At 36.1% G+C, this 20,964-nt stretch overlaps 2 protein-coding genes across 3 annotated transcripts; both read right to left on the bottom strand.

The window, feature by feature from the left end:
- Window positions 1–265: 265 nt before the first annotated feature.
- Window positions 266–1,889, bottom strand: LOC116004094 (mitogen-activated protein kinase kinase kinase 17-like). Its single transcript, XM_031244027.1, has 2 exons — window positions 378–1,889; window positions 266–298 (listed from the first exon to the last, which is right to left on the bottom strand). The coding sequence occupies exons 1-2, from the start codon at window positions 1,815–1,817 to the stop codon at window positions 266–268; spliced, it is 1,473 nt and encodes a 490-aa protein (XP_031099887.1). The 5' UTR covers window positions 1,818–1,889.
- A 10,291-nt stretch (window positions 1,890–12,180) lies between these two features.
- On the bottom strand, window positions 12,181–18,993 carry LOC116004439 (pentatricopeptide repeat-containing protein At5g04780, mitochondrial-like). Of its 2 annotated transcripts, none has more exons than XM_031244492.1 (8): window positions 18,751–18,993; window positions 17,790–17,873; window positions 14,708–17,572; window positions 13,834–13,920; window positions 13,496–13,554; window positions 13,253–13,399; window positions 12,932–13,152; window positions 12,181–12,813 (listed from the first exon to the last, which is right to left on the bottom strand). In XM_031244492.1, the coding sequence occupies exon 3, from the start codon at window positions 17,566–17,568 to the stop codon at window positions 14,740–14,742; it is 2,829 nt and encodes a 942-aa protein (XP_031100352.1). In that variant the 5' UTR covers window positions 17,569–17,572; window positions 17,790–17,873; window positions 18,751–18,993; the 3' UTR covers window positions 12,181–12,813; window positions 12,932–13,152; window positions 13,253–13,399; window positions 13,496–13,554; window positions 13,834–13,920; window positions 14,708–14,739. The 2 variants fall into 2 exon arrangements, with proteins under 2 accessions (XP_031100352.1, XP_031100353.1); XM_031244493.1 differs by having other exon boundaries at window positions 18,766–18,993.
- Window positions 18,994–20,964: the final 1,971 nt, after the last annotated feature.

Below are 20,964 nucleotides of genomic sequence, written 5' to 3'. Positions count from 1 at the left end.
TTATTAATATGCTAAAAATTGAATCTTTAATACATTAAAGCTAAACATCTATCAGTTATTTATCGTTCAATGTGGACCATGTCTAAAGTCTAATTTGTCACTCTTTTTTTTATTCAAATACTATTCTAATGAGTTTAATCATATTCCACTCCTCGCACACTCAAACTTAATTAGTATAAGCCCCACATAATTGATACAATTTTTAAATTTTTTTTAAAGATTAATAAAACAATTTTTAATTTTTTTTAAAAGATTAATAAAAGTGCTATAGTGTCATGTATGCTGTTGGTACTGATATCTGTAATTTTAGTACGTATATACATGATTATATAAGATATTATTGATATAAGTAGATAAATTTGTAATTTCTGATCTACTTGGACCAATATAAAAAAGAGATTGGATAAAAGACGGCAAAATCTAAAGTTAAAAATTGTATGCAGTTGTTGTGTACGAAATAATGACTTCTTATAGATGTGATAAAAACAGGGGAGAATACAATTAGTAGAACATGTGTAATAAATGGTAATTAACAATGTCATTAACAAAATAATCTTCGAACATATGTACACGTGGATATCATCATCACCGCGCGCCGCTCTGTGGAGCACCCGTGAACGGTGAGATGAGGTTTGCTGGCAGTAATTGTCTCCTTGAATTTCGGAATTTAAACATTCTTTGCTCCCACTTGTACTCGTTAGCTCTGCAACGGAGATCCCGGTGGAATCAGAATATTCCGAACTGCTGCTTTCCCCTTCTGTCCTCATCAAATTTGGATATCCCGAGCTTGTCCCTTCCCGAACCACCAACCAGCCGCCATCTGTCCCCTCCCAATCCGAACTTATTCCCGAAGCTAATTTCCCGATCCTCTGCTTCGCTGAGAAGTTAACGGTTTCTCCGGAATCCTCGGTGTCGGAATCGGAGTCCGAGTTGAACCAGTCGAGGACGGAGCGGGGAGAGGGGAAGGCGGTGGCGGCGGAATCCGGCGGAGGGAACACGGAAACGAATGGGTGGCGTAGCAGCTGATCGGAGCTCCATCGCTTGTTCAAATCTCGTTGAAGGCATTTGGAGAGGAAATCGCGGCATAATTCCGAGGACTGAGTTGGGAACCGAGGCAACTCGTCGGAGTAACCGATTCGGCAGAGAGTATCGGCGGCGCCGCCGCGGTCCTCCCACGGCCAATTTCCGGTGATCATCTCGATGACGGTGCAGCCGAGGGACCAGACGTCGGATTCCGGCCCCTGATACTCGCCGCGGATGACCTCCGGCGCCATCCACAGTGGACTGCCACGTGGCGCCATATCCCGCCGTCCACCACTTCCGATCTCCACCGCGGAACCGAAATCCGCCAGCTTGGCAAGCCCGGCGGCGGGGCCCACCAAGACGTTCTGGCCTTTGACGTCACAATGCACAATTCCCTTCGCGTGAATGCACCTCAGAGCTTCAACCACGCACCGAGCGTAGCTCCTCACAACCGCTTCGTCCACGCCACCACTTCCCCGCCGTTGCGCCAGCTCAGCGACGGTGCCACCTGGCAAGTACTCCAAGTGCAAATTCCTGTACGCCGCCGCCGCCGCCTCCATCGTCGAATCGTCGCCGAGATACTTCACCACGTACGGCGAAGAAATCCGCCGGAGAACCCTAATTTCGTTCTCCAAAGCCTCCACCTGCGACGCCGAGCAGGAAGCCACGTCGACCGATTTCACCGCAAAAACACCGCCGTCGCCGTCGCCGTCGCCGACGTTCCTCGCCAAGCTCACCGTCGCGAACGATCCTTTTCCGATGCATCTTTCCCGAATCCAACTCTTCTTCGCCATCTCTGTAGAATTGTGTATGAAAAGGGAATTTTTTTAAACTTTTGAAATTTGGGTTTGTGTTGTGAAGGAAAGGGCCCTTTCGCGGTATATATATGGGTGGGCGAAGCCAAAAGAATTAGCAAAATTAATAATTTTAAGAAAAATGAAAATTGAAATTATCCGTGACCACCGTCACGTCAAAGAGAAGCCCGTTGACGATGATACGGTGTTTTATCCTTATCCATAATGGTATTTCGGAGGTTAATCCATTTTTCTAGAATTAGTAATTTCCTAAATTTTTTTTGGTACAATGTTTTGTACTTATGTCACCCACAGCAAATAAAATCCTGTTAATCTAAGTCTTATTCCAAATATTTACGGTGTTCTATTTAATAAATGATATATATTGGATAAATTTGTATTATATATTTTGTCACCAGGTAGGGTAAAAACAAAAAAGTAGTAAATAGTACTCGAAAAGGGGTAGCAATGTTTTGAAGTATGATTGTCATACTTAAAGATCACTAGTTCGATTCTTGTCAAGGCTTTATGCTACGGGCTTGATTAGGACGAGATTCACAATAATCAAACTCATGACGTGACTTTGATGTCAAAATTTTGAAAGATGTACTAAAAGTCTAAACTAATAGTTAGATTACACATTTATATTCAGTACACTCATTTACATGTGTGTGGATCAATTACTTTTTGATGAGCTCCAAACAATACGCGAACATAGTCGATCTCTTTTTTATCGAATGATGTGGAGGTTCGAATTCCCACCGTTTAGATCTGGTTTTGATGCTAAACTTTTTGAAAAAAATGTATTTTGTTTCAATTAAAAGTCTGATCTAATAACTGAACATATTTATATTTATATATTAAACATACTCGATTACACTCCTTACACTAATTTAGCTGGTACAGGTCATCCCTCCCTTTAATTTAATTTGAACCAACCAACAACCATTGTTAATATATTTAATGAGTTTACAATTCAAAAGTGTGGCATTTAAACGTATACATGTGGTGTTGGGAGGGTTTGTAAATGTGAGTGGAAGGTAAGTGATGAGGTGGAATATAATAGAATTAGGAGGAAGTCTCCACAAAGTGGCATGAAAGAAAGCTAAAGGTGTATATGTGCATGTGAACGTAGCCGCGGAAGATTCTTTGTTTATTAGGCTTAATGCGACGCCTAATTCTCCACTCGGTTTACATACATTTCATTCTAGACTAGATTCTTCTTATTGGAACCTTTTGCTTTAATGGATCATGACTCAAATTTTCCTCCTCCGCTACCTTATATTTTTTCTATTTTTCATACCTTAATTTCCAATGTTCTGTCCCTTGTTTCACTGGCCGACGTAGCAGTACACGTGGCCTTCAGCTTGAGGTGTCGTGTCAACATTTATTTGGAAGCGAATAAGTTATTATTAAAAGGCCGGGTTGCGCCCAATCTCACGCGAGGACCACTGTCTACTCTTTAATTAGTTAGGTGATGTGTATTGAGTAAATATTGTTTATGTGTGTAGCTGATTGCAAACTATATAACAGAGGTAAATGAATTGAATTCATATTCATCTAGACACAAGAATCGTGTTCTACTAACTCGGTCACCTTTTCTAGGCACCAGTACTAATTAATTACTCTTGCCGTGAATCATTGGTTGGAGTTAAATTGAACCCTGTGTCATACAGATGTCAGCAAAATGGAGCTATTAACTTTTCAATTCTTTGAATTAATCAACTGTTTTTGCAATGCTCAGAGTGGTCGAATAAATTCTTGTTGAACCTATATACTAAGAGAATCAAACTGACCCACGGGTGCACTTTAGAGTTGATTTCAGAAAACAATTGAAGCAATTTATCATTTTATACTAATTACTCTCTGTGAAGTTATTTGGGTAGATTATGATTGAATCGCTACATAAATTCAATTAGATCGGTAAGAGTTTGATATGAATGATATGATTCAATTCATCTAATCATTACAATTTTATCATTATCATATCGTTTTAACCGCTTAAATCTTATCACTATTTTAAAAGGAGTACATCTAATTAATCAAAACTCAAATCCTAATTTACTCTAGATTATTCTTACTTCGCCTCCAAATTTGTATCGATTCATCTAATTTCTCTTGATAATATAACAAGTCAAAATCATGAATGATTAGTAAATGCGGAACCATATATATTTTTCCTTTATGTTAACATCTTAGTCATTATTATTATTAGTATTATTGAAAGGAATGAGATTCTATTGATATGTCATATCCCAAACAATTGCATCTCTTGTAATATTGATTGCAAAAAACATTTGCAATTTGCACCAATTAATTAAACAGCCCATCAAATGATGTTTGGAAAAAATGTATAAAGAAAAAGATTGAAAAAGCATGAGGTAGCCAGCCGACCACATGGTAGAGGGGGCACCAACCTGTGTGATGTGTTTTGTGTTCTGAGTTGGGACAAGTAGAAGCCGGTGGGGCCCGCCCCTGCAGAGGTGGCAACTGGCAAAGGAGAGTTGGGCAGCAACAGAAAAAACGAAAGGCTGACGAGAGAGATGCCAAATGGATGTGGTGACAATGAGGCATGCACAAATATATGTGGTTCACTCGCGTGCGTTTATTAACGAGAGAAATTTTACGTTATTTTAGTGATAAAAAAAGTTTACAGTCATTATCACTTATTAGAAAGTTTACGTTTGGTAATTACTGATAAATCACACTAAAAAGATCTGTGCGGCAGAATCAAATAAATTTTAAGGGGTATATTTTTTTAGTATTACTAACTCTGTTAAGATGCAGTATCTGTTCATAACTACTTTCTCAATCTGAAGCACAAAGAGTAAAGTAAATATCGTGTAATCAGGTACCACCAGCGTGCCAGACCACACAAGGTCTTGGCAAAAATAATATACTTAATTATTTACTTATACAATTTTTCATTCAGTTTAAAAAAAGGAACAACAAATTAAAGAAATAACTTTATAAAAAAGAAATTACGGAATTGGAGTAAACGGAACCTTAAAATGTTTGGCTCGGTTTGCATGTTGAGTTCGTTGACGTGCATCCATTGTTTCCACTTGAATTTTCTTGTTTCTATGTTGTTTTCTTAATGTTATTTTTGGTGATATTTATTTCTCCACCAATCAAGCTCTGCTTTTTTCGTTCTTTTTCATTTACCCATCCCTCTGAATATATATTATTATTTTATATCATTTATTGCTAAAAAACAGATATATTTATCCACTCGTATCTTTCAAAAGATCGCCGCCACGTTCCGATACTGAAGTCCCACTTGAACTATGGACAGTTACTTCCCATCATTGGCCTACCACAAGAGTTGTTCGTCCGATCCTTAGCATTTGCTAGAAACATATGCAACCATTAGCTAATAAATGATCCGACAAGTCACAACGAGGTATTAATTGTTGGTCATTAATGTGTTTTACGATGTTAAATTTAATTCAAATCTCATTATTTTTGTGACATTGTGAGGTCAAGTAGAAAGAGGTTGTAAAATGGGTCGACCAAGTATGATTGGATAGCTTTTATTAGATACAGAGTATATATCAAGAAGCTAAGCAAATATGAAAAATAATAAGGTGTGAGATATATATCAGATATGATAGATGAAGCTGATCTAATGCACAAGTTGGCAGGATTTAAGTTATTTATGTCATGATGACACCTTGCAAGTGAGTTGACGTGATACTTTCTAGTTGACTATTATGATCTAAGCAATCGGGTAACGCCACAAAATACCCAGATAGCTATGACAACCTATATTCATCTATAATAACTTAAATTCTCTAATTTGGCGGTTGCAAACCTACTTAAGCTGATTTGTGTATTTTCTAAACAACCAATTCATGCTCAAGCTGGTCTTTCAAATAGTTAACTTTTAAGTCCAAAAGACTGCACCTCTTATGCAAATTATTAAACCAATTGAACGGTTATATAATCTTATCGAAATTTTGACTCACCGAAGAACAATATGTATTTTTATATTAATTTATATGTATATACAAGTATAAGTTAGGATAAGAGATCAAAGATGGGTAGTTGGGCACTACCTGCGGTGCGGTGATTTGTGATAACTATGTCTAGTTGATGAAACTTAGGGGAAGTCTTCTCATCATTTCCAAATGTACGTAGTAATTTCTTATGAGGTGTCATATATACATACCTACGTTTTTTTTGTTTTTTTTTTTTTTTAACTCAAGTTTTTCAATTTGATTTTGGTGAATTATATTCAGAACCAATCTAATTTCGAAACTCAATACTAAATTGTACACTTTTGTACACAATGAATCCAAATCAAATTAAACCCTCATTGATTGCGACAAGAATTGAAATCTTAAGTGAGACTTCTCATCCACTAGATCAATGCCCTTGACACTTAAACGTCTTTCTTCATTTGGCTTCAAAAGAGATGGGTGAGTAACTGGAGTATGATTCTTGTATCTAAAGATCAATTATGGTCAACGTACTCTCGATTAAACACGTTGTACAAAATTAAAATTATTTATGTGCCATTAAATAAGAACAATGTAGGATTCAAAGTTTTTCCAAAAAATCTAAGGGGGATTTGTCTATTTGTGAGGATGAGGAGAATGAAGTGTCCAAACATGTGAGGATTTGTCACTTCTTTTCTTTGGGGTTTCGTAGAAGATTTGGGAAGTACGTAATTGAGCGGTGACGAAACTAAAGGAATGGGACAGGGAAATGGATAAGCTAGCAAGCAGGTGAAAACAGAGTTTGTTTCTGCAAATAAAGGGAAAATAGTGGTGTGATTCACCACACATTTTCTTCCACAAATGGGTTGCCGGAATTTGGAGGAAATCCACTTTTCCCCATCCCCACCATTTTCCAATCAAGCTATCCTACGCATACTCCTGCCACAAATTCTATCTATATATTTAAAGAGGTCATGATATGATCGAGCTTTTTAGCTTTGAGAATTTGCGATCAAAGTTTATGAGTAAAAATATTATAGTTAAACTCTTGATAAAATTGCACTGATTTTGTCATGTGATTTGTTTGTGACTAAAGTTTATGAGTAAAGATGTCAATTCATACAATATGCCCTTTTAGAACACTGTTGTCAGTAATAAACTTTGGTCACTTATAAACACTGTTTGCAAAAATCGTGCCTAGGTATCGGCTTACCACCTAGCGTATCATCATAATCAGTGGACTAGACGACCAACTAGGCCGCCTAGTCGGCTTATTAGCTATATATTGTTCCATTTTTTTTTAAAATAATTTTGTTTAAATGTGTTTTTCGCTCAAAATGACAGTTGTGAGCGAAGTAACCTTAAATTGTTCAAACTCTATATTATTTTAGTATTAAGTATTAACTATTAAAGTATTAAATATTTTATAATTATTAAGTCTTAAAAAATAAAAAATTTAAAAAAAATAAAAATAAATAAAATAAAATACACTAGTCCCTGGGCGATCCCGGACACCCGAGGAGTGCCTAAGAATTTTTTCAATCATGCTTGTAAGTGATATAACAAACTTGATTAAATTTCACCGTAATGACCAAAAGTGAAAAAAGTACATAAGTAGTGACAATTTTCATAGTCATGTGCATCGGTTAGTGGTGGTGGTGTGGTAGTTGTGGTGGTGTTTGTGTTGGAGGTAGTGGATGGTTTTATGGTTATAGTTGGCAATAATAATAACATAGGAACTAAATTTAAAAAGAAGAGGGAAGAAATATGAAAAATAAAGAATCTGAAAAATGTCTTCCGATTACAAAAATAGGAAGACATTTTTCGTCAAATTGACATTTTTTCGTTGACCAAAATAAATATTTTCCTTTTGACTTCATTTCCTTTAGTACCCAAACACTGAAAATTTCGAGTCATTTTCCAAGTTTTCAAACGGACTCTTACCCTATACTGAAACATAATACTTTGTAACTTCAACTCGCAATAAAATATGGTGAAATATAAAAATTACCCGAGAGCTCAATCGCCCACTAACACACAATTTTCTTAAAATAAACATTCAAAGTGTACATATGTTTCATGTTACACGGATCATGGATGGGTTGATGATCATTATTGACTAATTAATGTCGATCAACATGTTGCTCTTTAATGTACATATTGAACACCTCTCATATCTTCTTTTAAAAAGTGGGTGATGAAAAAAAAAAAAAAAATCTTTTGGCAGTCCAATTATATTGCGCGCAGAGAGTGATAAGCCACCACTCAATAGACAATGGGAGGTTAAGCTTAATTTGTTGGGTTGACTGCAGAATGGTAGGCGTTCTTCCCTGCGTTCCATATCCTTTGTCGCCGGAGAATTAGACAACCAAATTTACGACAAAATCGATCTGCCGCCCGACCCACCGAATCTTAATCATAGTACGTGAATGATTAACAACGTTTCTCCTACTTTCATGCACACCTTACACTCCCTATCTTGATACCGTGATGTGATTTTTGTTTCTCAATTTTCGCATTGATGTTCCTTAATCGTATATTTCCATAAGCTTATCTTTCTGAGCTACCAAAGGTAAAAATTTAAAAACATTCGATGCGAATTACTAATAACGTTTTAATTTAATGATTAATTAAATGGACTAATAAGTCCTTAATTCGAGTTTCATTATAAATAAATTTGTAAGTGCGATGTATGAGTTTTATTTGCTATTGTAAAAGGTATTTGAACATATTCTTGATTCTTTTTAAGACTAATCCTTAACTAGTTTTAGTTCTTCAGCTAAGGTTTTGTCGGGGAGAATAATGAGATTGTAACAGTTAGAACAACAAAAATTTGAATAAAACGACCAAATCACATTGTCCTGAAAAATCGTTAGCAGTTTTGTTAAAATTTCTGCAATTCACTTTTTTTTTTCTTTAAATCATGAAGAGCGTAGATCCCAAAGCACAACACTAATTCACTTAATCAGTTTTAGTCTAGGAGAATAATGAGTTATTATAACAGTTAGAACAATAAAACTGAAAGTAAAACGATCGAATGTCATTGTCATTTGCAAAATCATTAACTTTTTCAGTTAAAATGTTTGCGATTGACCTGATTTAATCGCTCTTCTAGGCCCACTCTATTTATCGAGTAGCTAATTGTCTCAATGCTAAAGGATTGGTGCACCATCTCTTCATAGATCAAGATCAACTCAAAAATGTTGCGGCTATGCATATATACTAGCAAATAGTTAGACATGCGCGCCGGACCGATGGGACATATACATAGAAACAAGACCACCTAGTTGTCGACCACGAAGACTGCACTTACCATTCCCAAATCGCTATATATAAACTATAATAAATAACGTGAGATGTTTGGTGGGGAGATGAGAAACGATGGCATGTGAATAATCAAAGGGTTGTGTCTTACCAAATTGTATCATCATCAACATATGTATGGCCGGATTACTAGCTAGTGTTGTGGACAGCATATCATTTTGTACGATTTTCTCCCCTCTTATTTAATTTAATATAACATAGAATGCTTTCAACCCATCAAGAATATGCTATGATGCTACATGGATGCTACATGCTAGCTACTTGTGATGTATGCATGGAAGATATCAAGATATATATAGACTTGTGAACTCTGAATTATAATTAAAAAGGTTACCTAATTTAAATTAAGTAAATAGATATGTTTTTGTTAACGAGAATCGGTAATGCTATTAAAAAAAGTTTACACGAGCAGGTTAGTTGGTACTCAAGTGATAAATTGTGAACAATGCAACGATGCAAGATTGAATCTTAGCTTAGTCGCCGCAATGCAATAGTTATATCCAATGTCGTGGACACCAGACATTAGTCCTCTCACCTAAAGAAAGTTAGAAACCATTAATAATGTGTGGGGTGTTTGGGGGAAGGGATTTCACTTTTATTGTGGGCAAAAATAGGTCTAATCCATCGAATTGAGCCGTTTAATCCGCTTTTTAGTTAGTTGAAAAGAGTTGATTTGAACCGACTTGTTTAACTTGCAATTATTATACCATGAATTATGGTTCATGTTGTATTGTAGACTTTTAGTCCAAAAATTATGTGTTTGCAATTGACATATTATGTGTCTGTAGTTAACATGTTAACTATAGATGTTTATGTGTTTCATGTATCTGTAGGTAGAAATATAACTACAGACATATAAAATGATAAGTACAGACAGGTACATAATATGTTTAATACAAACATATAAAATGATAACTACAGACACATCAATTGTTAACTGTATATACATAATATATTATGTATCTGCCGTTAACATATTCTGTACATGCCGTTAACATTCTATGTTTCTGCAACCACCATTTTATGTGTATGTAATTAACATGTTATATGTCTCCAATTTATTTATATGTACATAAACTGCAAGTACACATAATCTAAAGATTATTTTAGACCAGGATTTACAATGTAAGATAGATGTTGATCCACACTATTAATTGCCGTTTAACTTGCCAACCCATCATTGGATGAGTAATGAGTTTAGCTAATGGGAGTAATGGGTCAAGTTTTTAAAACATGGTCCAACTTGCTTTATCTTGCCTGTCAACAGCCAACCCAAGTTGGCCTATTTTGACAGCAGTAGCTACAAGGACCATAAATCAATTCTTATTGGAGACAGCTATGAAATTGGTTCTGTTCCAAACATTCTCAAAAAAAAAAAAAAAAAAAAAAAAATCTATAAACTAGTAAATTACTTCTGGTAATTTAAATTTCAAAATAAAGGATAGGAAAGATTTTTAGAGTAGGATGGGAAGCAATCTTTTGAAAAATATAGTTGTGAAAAGTAGGGATGATTGAATGGCAAAGTATAGTACAGAGTTGGGCCCAAGATTTAGGTAGATCAACATTACACATGCTTTGGTTTTCTTGTCCCTCAAAGACCATCGTCAAAACCCCTCGAAACCTCCTTTTGGAGTGTCGAATAGCCACCCACGATATGTTGTACATTATATTCAGCTTCTATTGTCCTAAGGAATATGCTTATTTTTATATTATTATTATTATTATTATTATTGATAAATATATTGTAAATGGACTCACTATGTATCAACTGGGAAGAAACCGGACCCAACCCGCTGCAGGGCTCCGGAGCGAAACCCGACCAACCCTGACGTGGCCGAGCTTGGCGCTCGCTACCTAGGCCGAGGCCAGCGCTCGCCACCTAGGACAAGCCCGACGCTTGGCCACCTGGGTTGCTCGATCGAACGTTTGGTCTTCGACTGGGGCGGCGCGAGGCTCAGTCCGCCTACCGCGCTGTAACCTCCCGCCCCTTTCTCGCAGGGCGGTTGGGAGTTGATTAGTAAATCTCTGCTCAGTTGTCTCGTTAGGATATCATTCAATTCTCTTATACTTCTTAATAGTTTAATTTAACACAGCTCATTAATACAAATTTTGTCTCCGTAACTAACAATTCATTGTCTTTTCCATTTCATTACTTTTGTCTTTATCTCTTGTTATTTATCATTTAATTATTGGGTTATTTGAGTCGGACCACCCGGATGAATATAATCCATCAATTATTATTATTATTATTATTGTAATTATTATTGTTGTTGTCTTGTCAATGAAGTCCATCTACTATGAATCAAGAAACGTGGTTTAGTACATTCCATGTACCTATACTTTTCACACTGTGACGGCAACAGCAAAATGGGGCAAATTAAACAGCGTAACTTCATAAGTTGTTCATTAAAATCTCTTATGTCGGGATGAACCCACCTTGGACCTCTTTGTGTTTAGTTTTGACTCAATCTCTCTATCTTTTCTTCCTTTCAAGAATATAGATACTAGGGTAGGGGTAGGCATTTCGGTTCGAATTATTCGAACCAAGCAAATCGAATTGAACGGTTAGATTTTGATTCATTATTAACAATTAATGGGTTTTATATTCTATAAATCGAATGGTTTTAGTTCAGTTTAATTTTCAACTTAATCGAACCGAAAAATCGAATGATATATATATATATATATATATATATATATATATATATATATATATATATATATATATATATTTATTTATTTATTTATTTATTTATACCTAATTGTTTTTATATTTATAAATTTACCAAAATATATATACTAAATCCCTAATTTCCTAACCCAAAATTTGGAATTATTCTTAGTTCTTAATTTTTCTCATCGAGTTTTGAGTTAATATAACTCTAAATGGCAACATTTTATTTACGGGAAAATCCAAATATGTATTCTTGATAAAATCCACATTGTAATTTTAGCCGATAAGAAGTTAAACTTGTTTAAGTTACTCATTGTTTACCAACTCAAACTAAGAAAGGTAATGAGTAACTTTCACGGGATTAAAGTTAAAACTGTGTAATTACCAATTCAACTGCTTGACCAGTTGACCGACTCAAGCGCTCTACATGACAACATCTTATTATAATGATAGAGTAATTATACATGATTATAATTATACTTAGCCAAGTCAACATCAGAAAGAGTCTAGTCTCCTATAGTCAACATGACAACATCCGATAAATTTCCTCTCGATCGGTACCTCGGATGACAAAGTCATCATTGTATTTCATACTTAGAAAAACTAGTAACAACTGCAAGACTTAAAATAAAATGTTTCCCTAATCTGAAAGCACTAGAGAGTTGAAATCTATGGATTTTATACAATTTACAACGCAGAATTTGTAGCAAAAATGATGAATTAGAAACCAAAAAGTCAGGCGCCTAGACCACTGAATATGTTCTACACATCCATCATCAATGGTCATCTCCGGCAACATGAGATCATCAGAGAAATGAAGTCTGTCTCTGGTCAGTTAGCCGGCGAAAGAACTATACACTTCCTACTCTCTCTATAAGCCTATATGCAAAGACCATATCGTTGAAAATTTCGCAATTGAACTAGCATCACACTTACGTCGTCAAAAGAGCCTCGAGACTGAGAGATCGACGAGCTTCCTGCAGGCTGACAGCAGTTGGGGCTTCTCTGAGCCTGTGCACAATGGACGAACAGCATCTACAGCTTCCTGATTACTAACCTGCAGAGCAGACGAGCATGTTTATTGGTTTAGTTTAATCCTGATATCCAGATTAACAAGGATGTCACTAGGTAGATCATAGATTTCTGTTTGAAAGATCAAGTTCAAGATAAACCACCTTATCCCATAAGCCATCGGATGCAAGGATCAAGAATTCCCATAAGCCTGGTTTCTGGTTCTGCTATAACCCATTGTTTAAGATACAGCAACCACCGCCTCGAAGATCTTGCTTGAGAAACTCGGAATCTGTGTTCAAATATCCCAACTTCACAGCCTCCTCAGTGTTGTCATCTCCCCTCATTTCAACCTCATCAACAAAATTCATATCCAAATTCTCTGCTGCAAATTGGCAAAAATTCAAAGTCAAATAACTAATAGTAGAAACAATGGTAGTCAAGTGAACATTTGAAAGTCTCGGTTCTTATCAGTTATCGGTTACCTCTCGTTACGTCAGCTTAGCTTCCACAGGCTGCAGCGTTCTCCTGCGCTGGTAGCATTTGAACGTCTCGTCTTCCTTCTGCTCAGCGCCCGTGGCCGAGTAATCCAACGTCGCTTTAGCTGAGCAGAGAGGGAGCGTTGGTTTGAACTGAGTGTAGAGATTCAAAAAGGCATTAGTTGTGAAGACAGGATATGGTAGCAGTAAAAGGAATGAGAGTGTGTGGTTTAAGGAAGAGAATTGTACCGCAAGGACTAGGGGGAACTGGAGCTGGGGCGCTGACACCAGATCCTCCTCCGCTTGGCCTGAGAAATCCGAACAGACAGGTTATAATTGGTAGTGGCTTTATAATATACTCCCAACGCAGCCATGAACTGGTTCGGGTTGTTCAGAGCTCATCTCGTTTTTACTAGAAATTAGTAAACCTTAAAGTTTAAGCAGAATGTGCAGGAATCCAAGACATTTACACAACCATGGATCAATGAATGATTAAACGAGAAAGGAATGATGTAATGTTGCTGGAGCTTTTAATTTCCTGCATCAGATTTCTTTCAATTTAACCTAACTTTATAATTACAAGGTACCTTACAGTAGCCACAGTAATCAGCTCATCATTTTTCTCCGAAACCACAGTATAGAATCCTTGAAAATTTAGTCGGTTTAATTCACACCTGCAATATGAACTTAATATTAGCCAATAAATCAAAACAGTTCCTATTAGCTGTATGTGCCTGAAAGAAAGTTTAAATTAGCGGATGAAATTTAGAATAAAGAGAAGTTACAGTAAAATTTCCTGTAAGACAAAATGGCCAGTGACTTGTATGCATTGAAGAAATGTTGACATCAATAAGCAGACAAGCAGACAGGCAGACAGCTATGCATTAGTTCAACATATCTCGTTTTCAGAAAGTAAACATCGAGTTTAGTTAATAATGAATCGAGCATGTGGTGGAAATTACCATAAGCAAACATCGAGTTTAGTTAACGACTTAACGGTGAATCTGGTACTCAATGGACATTACCATAAATAACAAACTTATTCAATTCTTAATCACGAATAAAGACAGATCACAAGTCATATTAAATGAAAGCAGAAAGCAGGAAAAAATAAATAAATAAAAACTCCAGTCGTTGAATCAGTATGATACAGATGAATTCAGAACTCAATCCATTAAATTCAATGCCCATAATTACTAAAACCCACATGCAATTACCACAAAGGCCCCAATTCCCATTTCAGCATTACGCATTCAGACTGAGAATCACAAGAGTGAAGCAATGCAATGAAAGATTAACCATGAAATAGCAATAACCCAATAAAAAATTCAATCATTTAATTGAAACCCATTCACCCTTTAATTAAAAAAGAAAATCGCAAAGGGAAGAATATATGCATTACGTGTATACACATAAAGATCATAGTTTTTAACCCAGAAAGAGAAATGAACTGAAGAATACCTCAACTTTCTACACAGAAACATGTTGAAAGGTTACCAGTAATCCCCGCAAGAACAAGATCCATCTTTGAAATGGTGGAACCTGTTGATATCTCTAATGATGATTTCTCTTGAGACAATCTTGCAGATGAATTTGAAGGCTGTGTGGCAGTCCAAGCAAATCCTAAGGTTCTTCTTCACCCTGATGGGAGCTCCAGGTGGAGTAGCAATCAACCCGAATGCCACAGCGAGTTTCTCGCTGTGGTAAGAGAGGAGGATCTCTTTTTGTCGCCTTTCGACATCGTGGAGATCTACCTCTACCATTGGAACATACCCAGCTTTCACCATTAGGTCTCCCAACTCCTCGAGTTTGGCGTATATTTCTTGGCTTCTAGGATGGCTTCTGTCGCCCACGATAAATGAGTATACCATGTCCTTGACTTCAATCCAGCTCATCCCAGGTTCCTTCTTTACTTTGCTGTCTTTCATCAACCTTCTCACCTCTGCTACATTTCCCCACAGCCCAACTGATGCATAAATATTTGCAAGAAGAACATGTGTCCCAGATTTCTCTGGCTCAAGGTTGAAAAGCTTGTGTGCAGCTTCTTCGCCTAGTTGCACGTTTTTATGGATTCTTGCAGCACCAAGAAGTGCCCCCCATACAGATGCATTAGCCTCGAAAGGCATCTTATTAATGAGATCAATAGCCTCGTCCAGCTCTCCTGCTCGCCCCAGGACATCAATCATGCAGGCGTAGTGCTCTTGTGTTGGTTCCACTCCAAATGTCTCGTTCATCGTCTGGAAATAGTTTTTTGCCTCTGCAACTAAACCAGCATGGTTACATGCACAGAGGACACTAACTAGTGTTATGTGATTGGGGGAAATACCATCCCTAAGCATTTCACTGAACAAATTAAGCGCCTTCGTTGCATGTCCATGCTGGGCAAGTCCCGCAATCATAGCTGACCACGAGACAATACTTTTGTTTGGAACCTCAGAGAAAGCACGCCCAGCATCCTCTATGCTTCCACATTTGGCATACATGTTTACCAGAGAATTGCCAGCAAAGGTATCAGACATGAACCCGTGTTTCATGACATGAACGTGCATTTGTTTCCCCTGTTCATACGCTGACAGATTTGCACATGCATTCAGGAGGGAACTGCAAACAAATGAGTCGGGCATTATACCTATATCTTGCAACCTTAAATATAGCTTAAAAGCTTCTTCACCTTGTCCATATTGAGCATAAGCTGTAATCAAAGAGGTAAATGATGGCAAATCTACAATCGGGCATTCGTCAAAAATTTTAGCTGCATCCACCAGCAGGCTACATTTTCCGTATGAATCAATGAGACTATTTATCACAAATGCATCAGACTGAAACCCCGACTTAACACAAAGTGCATGGACTTGTTTACAGACATCAGCAGCCTGCAAGCCGGCAGTGGAGTTGAGGACTACTAGTAAAGTTGTCTGATCAAATATGATTCCTTTCTCGTGCATCTCAGTGAAAAGGGTTAGACATTCTGTGTCTGCCTCATTCTGTGAATACCCAGAGATCATAGCATTCAGTGCAATCAAGTCCTTCTCAGGCATCAAATCATAGATTAGTCTTGCATTGTTCATCAGGTCGCATTTGCAATACATATCAATAAGGCCAACACTCACAAATGGATCTAATACTATGTCATTCTTGATTAAAAGAGAATGCAATGTTTTACCTGTTCGCTGCAGCTGCAGTGCAGCACAAGCTTTCAGAGCACTTGATAAAGTGAACATATTTGGCCGCATTCCAGACCTTCTCATCTGGCACAGCATATCCAAAGCATGGTCATGACACTCGCGGAGAACACATCCAGCAATTAAAGCATTCCAGGAAACAATGTCGGGTTCTGCAATTCCCTGAAAAACAGCAATGGCATCCGTCAAGTCCCCCAATTTTGAATACATGTCTACAAGTGCATTAGAGGAGAAAGGGTCTGAATCATAACCGAGCTTTAACAGATAACCGTGGATTTTCTTCCCTAAACCAATATCTGCTAATCCTGTACAAGCATTCAATATTGTGGATAAACTGTACTCATCTGGCCTTATTCCACTCTCAATCATTTCTTGAAACAAGCACACAGCTTCCCCGAAATAGTCACTCTGTGTGTAACAAGAAAACAAAGCATTCCACGACACAACATTCCTTTCCGGGATCTCCTCAAACAGTCTCCTAGAATCCAATAGCTCCCCACATTTCGCATACAAAACAACCAATGTGTTGGCCACAAATACATCAGATCCAAACCCAGTCACCATCACAACACCATGAATCTGCTTCCCAAGCAAAAGATCCTTTTTAAGCGAGCAAGCCTTAAGCACACTAGGGAATGCAAACTCATTACACTTAAGTCCCAAAGAATGCATCTTTTGGAAGGCTAAGGTAGCCTCTTCCCCAAGCCCATTCTGGGCATACCCAGACATCAAAGAAGACCAAGAAACCAAGTCTGGTTCGGGACTTTCCTCGATTAGCTTGTGGGCATGCCCAAAAACCCCACATTTTGAATAAAGATTTATCAAATGGTTTCTATGTTTACTGTCTTGAGACAACCCAAGCTTTGTTACACACGCATGGATTTGTAGACCTGGGACTAGAGACTTGATCTGAGAAAGGTGAGAAAGGAGCTTTGTGTAGGATGACAAAGTAGAAGGGGAGTCAATAGTTCCGGTGAATCTCAGAATAACAGGATTGTGAAAATCGTGAACTGCAGAGAGCGTAGAGATGAAGGCAAATCTTGGCGATGGAGAATTGAGTTTGAATTGCAGGTAAAGCCGTTGGATAAGAGGTTTTTGATCATAATAGAGGCGCCAAGGATTCGTCATAGTCCATACCATTAATCTATACTCAAAAAAAAATACAAACACTGTCTGTTATCTTTACTATCATAATATCTTTAATGAATGTCTCATATCATTACTCCTAAAAAACTATTCATTTCCCACCAAAATATTAAAAACTATAATTTACTACTATGAAAAAACTCACAAAATCCGGAATGATAGGTAACAAAAGGAAACAATTAACAGGAAGTCAGGAAACAAAGGTAACAGTTTACCTTACAACTGTTTTCTTTTTTTTAGGCTTTTTGTTATCACCATATGCTCACAGCGGGGTCTTCTATCACATAGTTTTAGCAATCCTAAAACAACAATATTGTTAAACACTTTATCAGAAACTGTATTAGATAAATAAAAGCATATATTGGTTGATTTTACTAAGAAATTACAGTACCCATTTGCATGTGCGAAAGCAAAATTCAAAATGACTTAGGAACCTTTTGAGCTACAAATCAACATGCAATACAATAAATCTATAACAGTAGTATCAAATATTTTTAAAACAATTTTAAAAATCCTAGATCTCGAATCTGAATAGCAACAATCTTCCAAACCCTAAATCGTTCTTAAATCTAGGAAATTTAAGTTCGAGTAACTACAGATTAGAGAGCAGGTAGTAGTATTCCAACTTATAAACACTTAATTAAAGAAATTAACAGCCAAAAAAATACAAGTGAAAGGTTTTATACTTTTATCTAATGAAACCTAAAGTAAGGAGATGAAAGGTCATCTGAAACATAAAGTAAGGTTTCATCTGACAAACTCCAACCTATCACTCTCATTGGAAGATAAAACATTTTGGTGCAAATCGTAAAACAGTAGGAAACCTATGGATGCTGCATTGATGGACTGAGCTATTTAAGTCCCTCAATCTCTCACTGCTCAATAAGAGGACTGATACACTATCTAGACAGTATTGAGTAGAAGTGAGGGAAAAATCAATGAGAAAAGAATGACAAGTATTAAGATGTTATTTAATTCTTATAGTTGGTATTAGTTTGAATATGTATGCAATTTGAATATGATTGTTCTGAGCATACATATATCCATGATTTGCCATTTCACAGTATGTACATATATATCTGGATTTCATATATGTATATATATACATTAAAATTTATCCAAAATAATTTTGGAAAAATATAAATGAATTATTTTCGAAATAAAAATAAAATACACCTGACGGAAAATCACCGAATTTGTTCGTTGGTTACCGTCTCCGTTCGGTGGCGAAGCTAGAGATGGTGGATGTGGGGCGTTGGCAGTCTCATCAGCGCTCCAAGGTGAGGATCCGGTCACGGAGCTCCGGCGAAGGGAGGCGGCAGCGACAGTCGTTGTCTCCGTTAATGGCAGGTTCACCCAAGGATGGCGTGGTGGCGCTGTGCGACGGAGGAGACCTCCTATTTGGACCCTCTTCAATTTTATTTGGGCTTATTTTTGGGCCTATTCATTAAGAAAGCGATTCCTCTTTTTTATCATTTTCTATTTTTCTTATTTGGACCCTCTTCAATTTTATTTTCAAACAAAATTTTATTAAATTATAAATCAATTTGAGCTTCTTCTTCTTTTTTTTTTTTTTTTTTTTTCTAACCACAGGTGAACTTACGTTTATATAGAACTCTTAAATTATTGTACATTGAATTTGAGAATGCATGAACCATGAAAATTTTATTGGGAAGCAAACTAGAATAGCTAATATGCTATTAGTTTCCTTTGGAACCCTACTTTGTCTAAGGAGTTGATTTTTAATGAGGCTTTGTCCTGACCAACTTTTCTAGGAATATATTTGGAAATTGTTTATCCCATGTCAGTACAGTTTGTTTGCTAGGCTTTAAATAAATCTATGTTGATGTGATAACACAATTTTAGTTAATTAAGGAGTAGCCGCAACATCCTTAATTTAATTAAGATTGTATATAAAGCTTTTCCAAATCACATAAAATTTAGGCATAAATTGCGATTAGTTATATGTAATATAATGAAATTTAGCCCACAAGCAATTTTGTTATATTTGTATGATTAATTAGGATAAAATGCCAAACTATTATCATAATTTAGCCCATAAGCAATTATGCATCGGCATATAGTTTGGTAGTTTTGTTATTAAGGGTGAAAAAATCAAGCCAACATCGTACTCATTCCGTTTCCACCATTAAGCCTGGATAGATTTATTATGCGTAAAGATTTAGCCCACATGAAATTTTTATGGCATTCAAGTCTATCTTTCGCATCATTTACATTGATAATGTATGCAATTCAGTTATTTCTATGCCTCAAAAGTCCTAATCCAAGCCTTTTAAAATCTTTACAACATCTCAATTCATTACTTACACAGATTTGAACATCGAAGTTCCAGAAATCAGGGGCGACAACTAAAAAATATGGAAGGAAATGATTCTCTTTAATTTATGGTGGAAGGACTTTTTTTTGAATACTACTGACTCTATTACAATGCAGTATTTGTAATTTAAGGTGGAAGGACTTGAAGTATGCTATTTATAATGAGAAACCAATTGAGCTAGATAATTATGAATCTCCTTCATCTTTACTGACGAATGAGGTAGATAATTTTGAACAACCTTTTTAAAACTCAAGAGCAACAACGAGAGCATGCAAATGAATGGAGGGCTAAAATAGCTTTGGATATGTGGAGAGACACCCGACAAGGTGAAATCAATGCAAATCAAAGATAATTGTACTAATAAGATGAATGTTTTAATTCGTACTTTTTTATTCTAGACATTTTGATAATTATATTACTCAACATTAGTTGTTTCATTAGTTAACGAAATATTTTTATTGGTTATATTTAGTAAATATTGATTATATTTTTTTGTATAATATACTCTATTTTTGTGCCAATTTATTTATGATTTATAAAAAAAAATATTTTTGTAAGAAAATTATAAATAATATATTAATAAAAGTTATGGAATGTTTGTAAGGGTGTATTCAATTTAATGTTTTAATGATTTTTGTAGATTTTTTAATATGAAAAAGTTTTTAAAAGTTTATAAATGTTTGTTCTATAGATATTTACAGACTCTTACTAAATTGATGAAAGTTTAAAAGATTCTAGAGAAGTCTATAAAAACTCTACAAAAGTCAATTAAAAAAAAAGTTAATTAAAATTTATCACTTTAAAAGTCTTTGAAAGCTTATAAAAGTCTTAATTGAATACACGCCTTAATTGGTAAAAATTGATACTCAAGCACTCTGCATGACAACATTTGATTATACATGATGATAGAGTAATTATGCATGATTATAATTATACTTAGCCAAGTCAACATCAGAAATAGTCTAGTCTCCTCTAGTCAACATGACAACATCCCATGAATTTCCTCTCGGTACCTTGGATGACAAAGTCATCATTGTATTTCATGTATTTCA

This window comes from Ipomoea triloba, chromosome 14, assembly GCF_003576645.1.
Source record: "Ipomoea triloba cultivar NCNSP0323 chromosome 14, ASM357664v1".
Classification (NCBI taxonomy): domain Eukaryota; kingdom Viridiplantae; phylum Streptophyta; class Magnoliopsida; order Solanales; family Convolvulaceae; genus Ipomoea; species Ipomoea triloba.
The sequence above is the reverse complement of the archived record's forward strand: the minus strand, read 5'-3'. Positions and strand labels throughout refer to the sequence as shown.

Bases quoted from the DNA above. Each gene is read 5' to 3' on its own strand.
- LOC116004094 (XM_031244027.1), bottom strand. From the start codon at position 1,817: ATGGCGAAGAAGAGTTGGATTCGGGAAAGATGCATCGGAAAAGGATCG. The intron at 299-377 runs GTAGATCAGAAA...CTAAAATTACAG, and splicing joins TCTTTTTTATATTGGTCCAA to ATATCAGTACCAACAGCATA.
- LOC116004439 (XM_031244492.1), bottom strand. From the start codon at position 17,568: ATGGTATGGACTATGACGAATCCTTGGCGCCTCTATTATGATCAAAAA.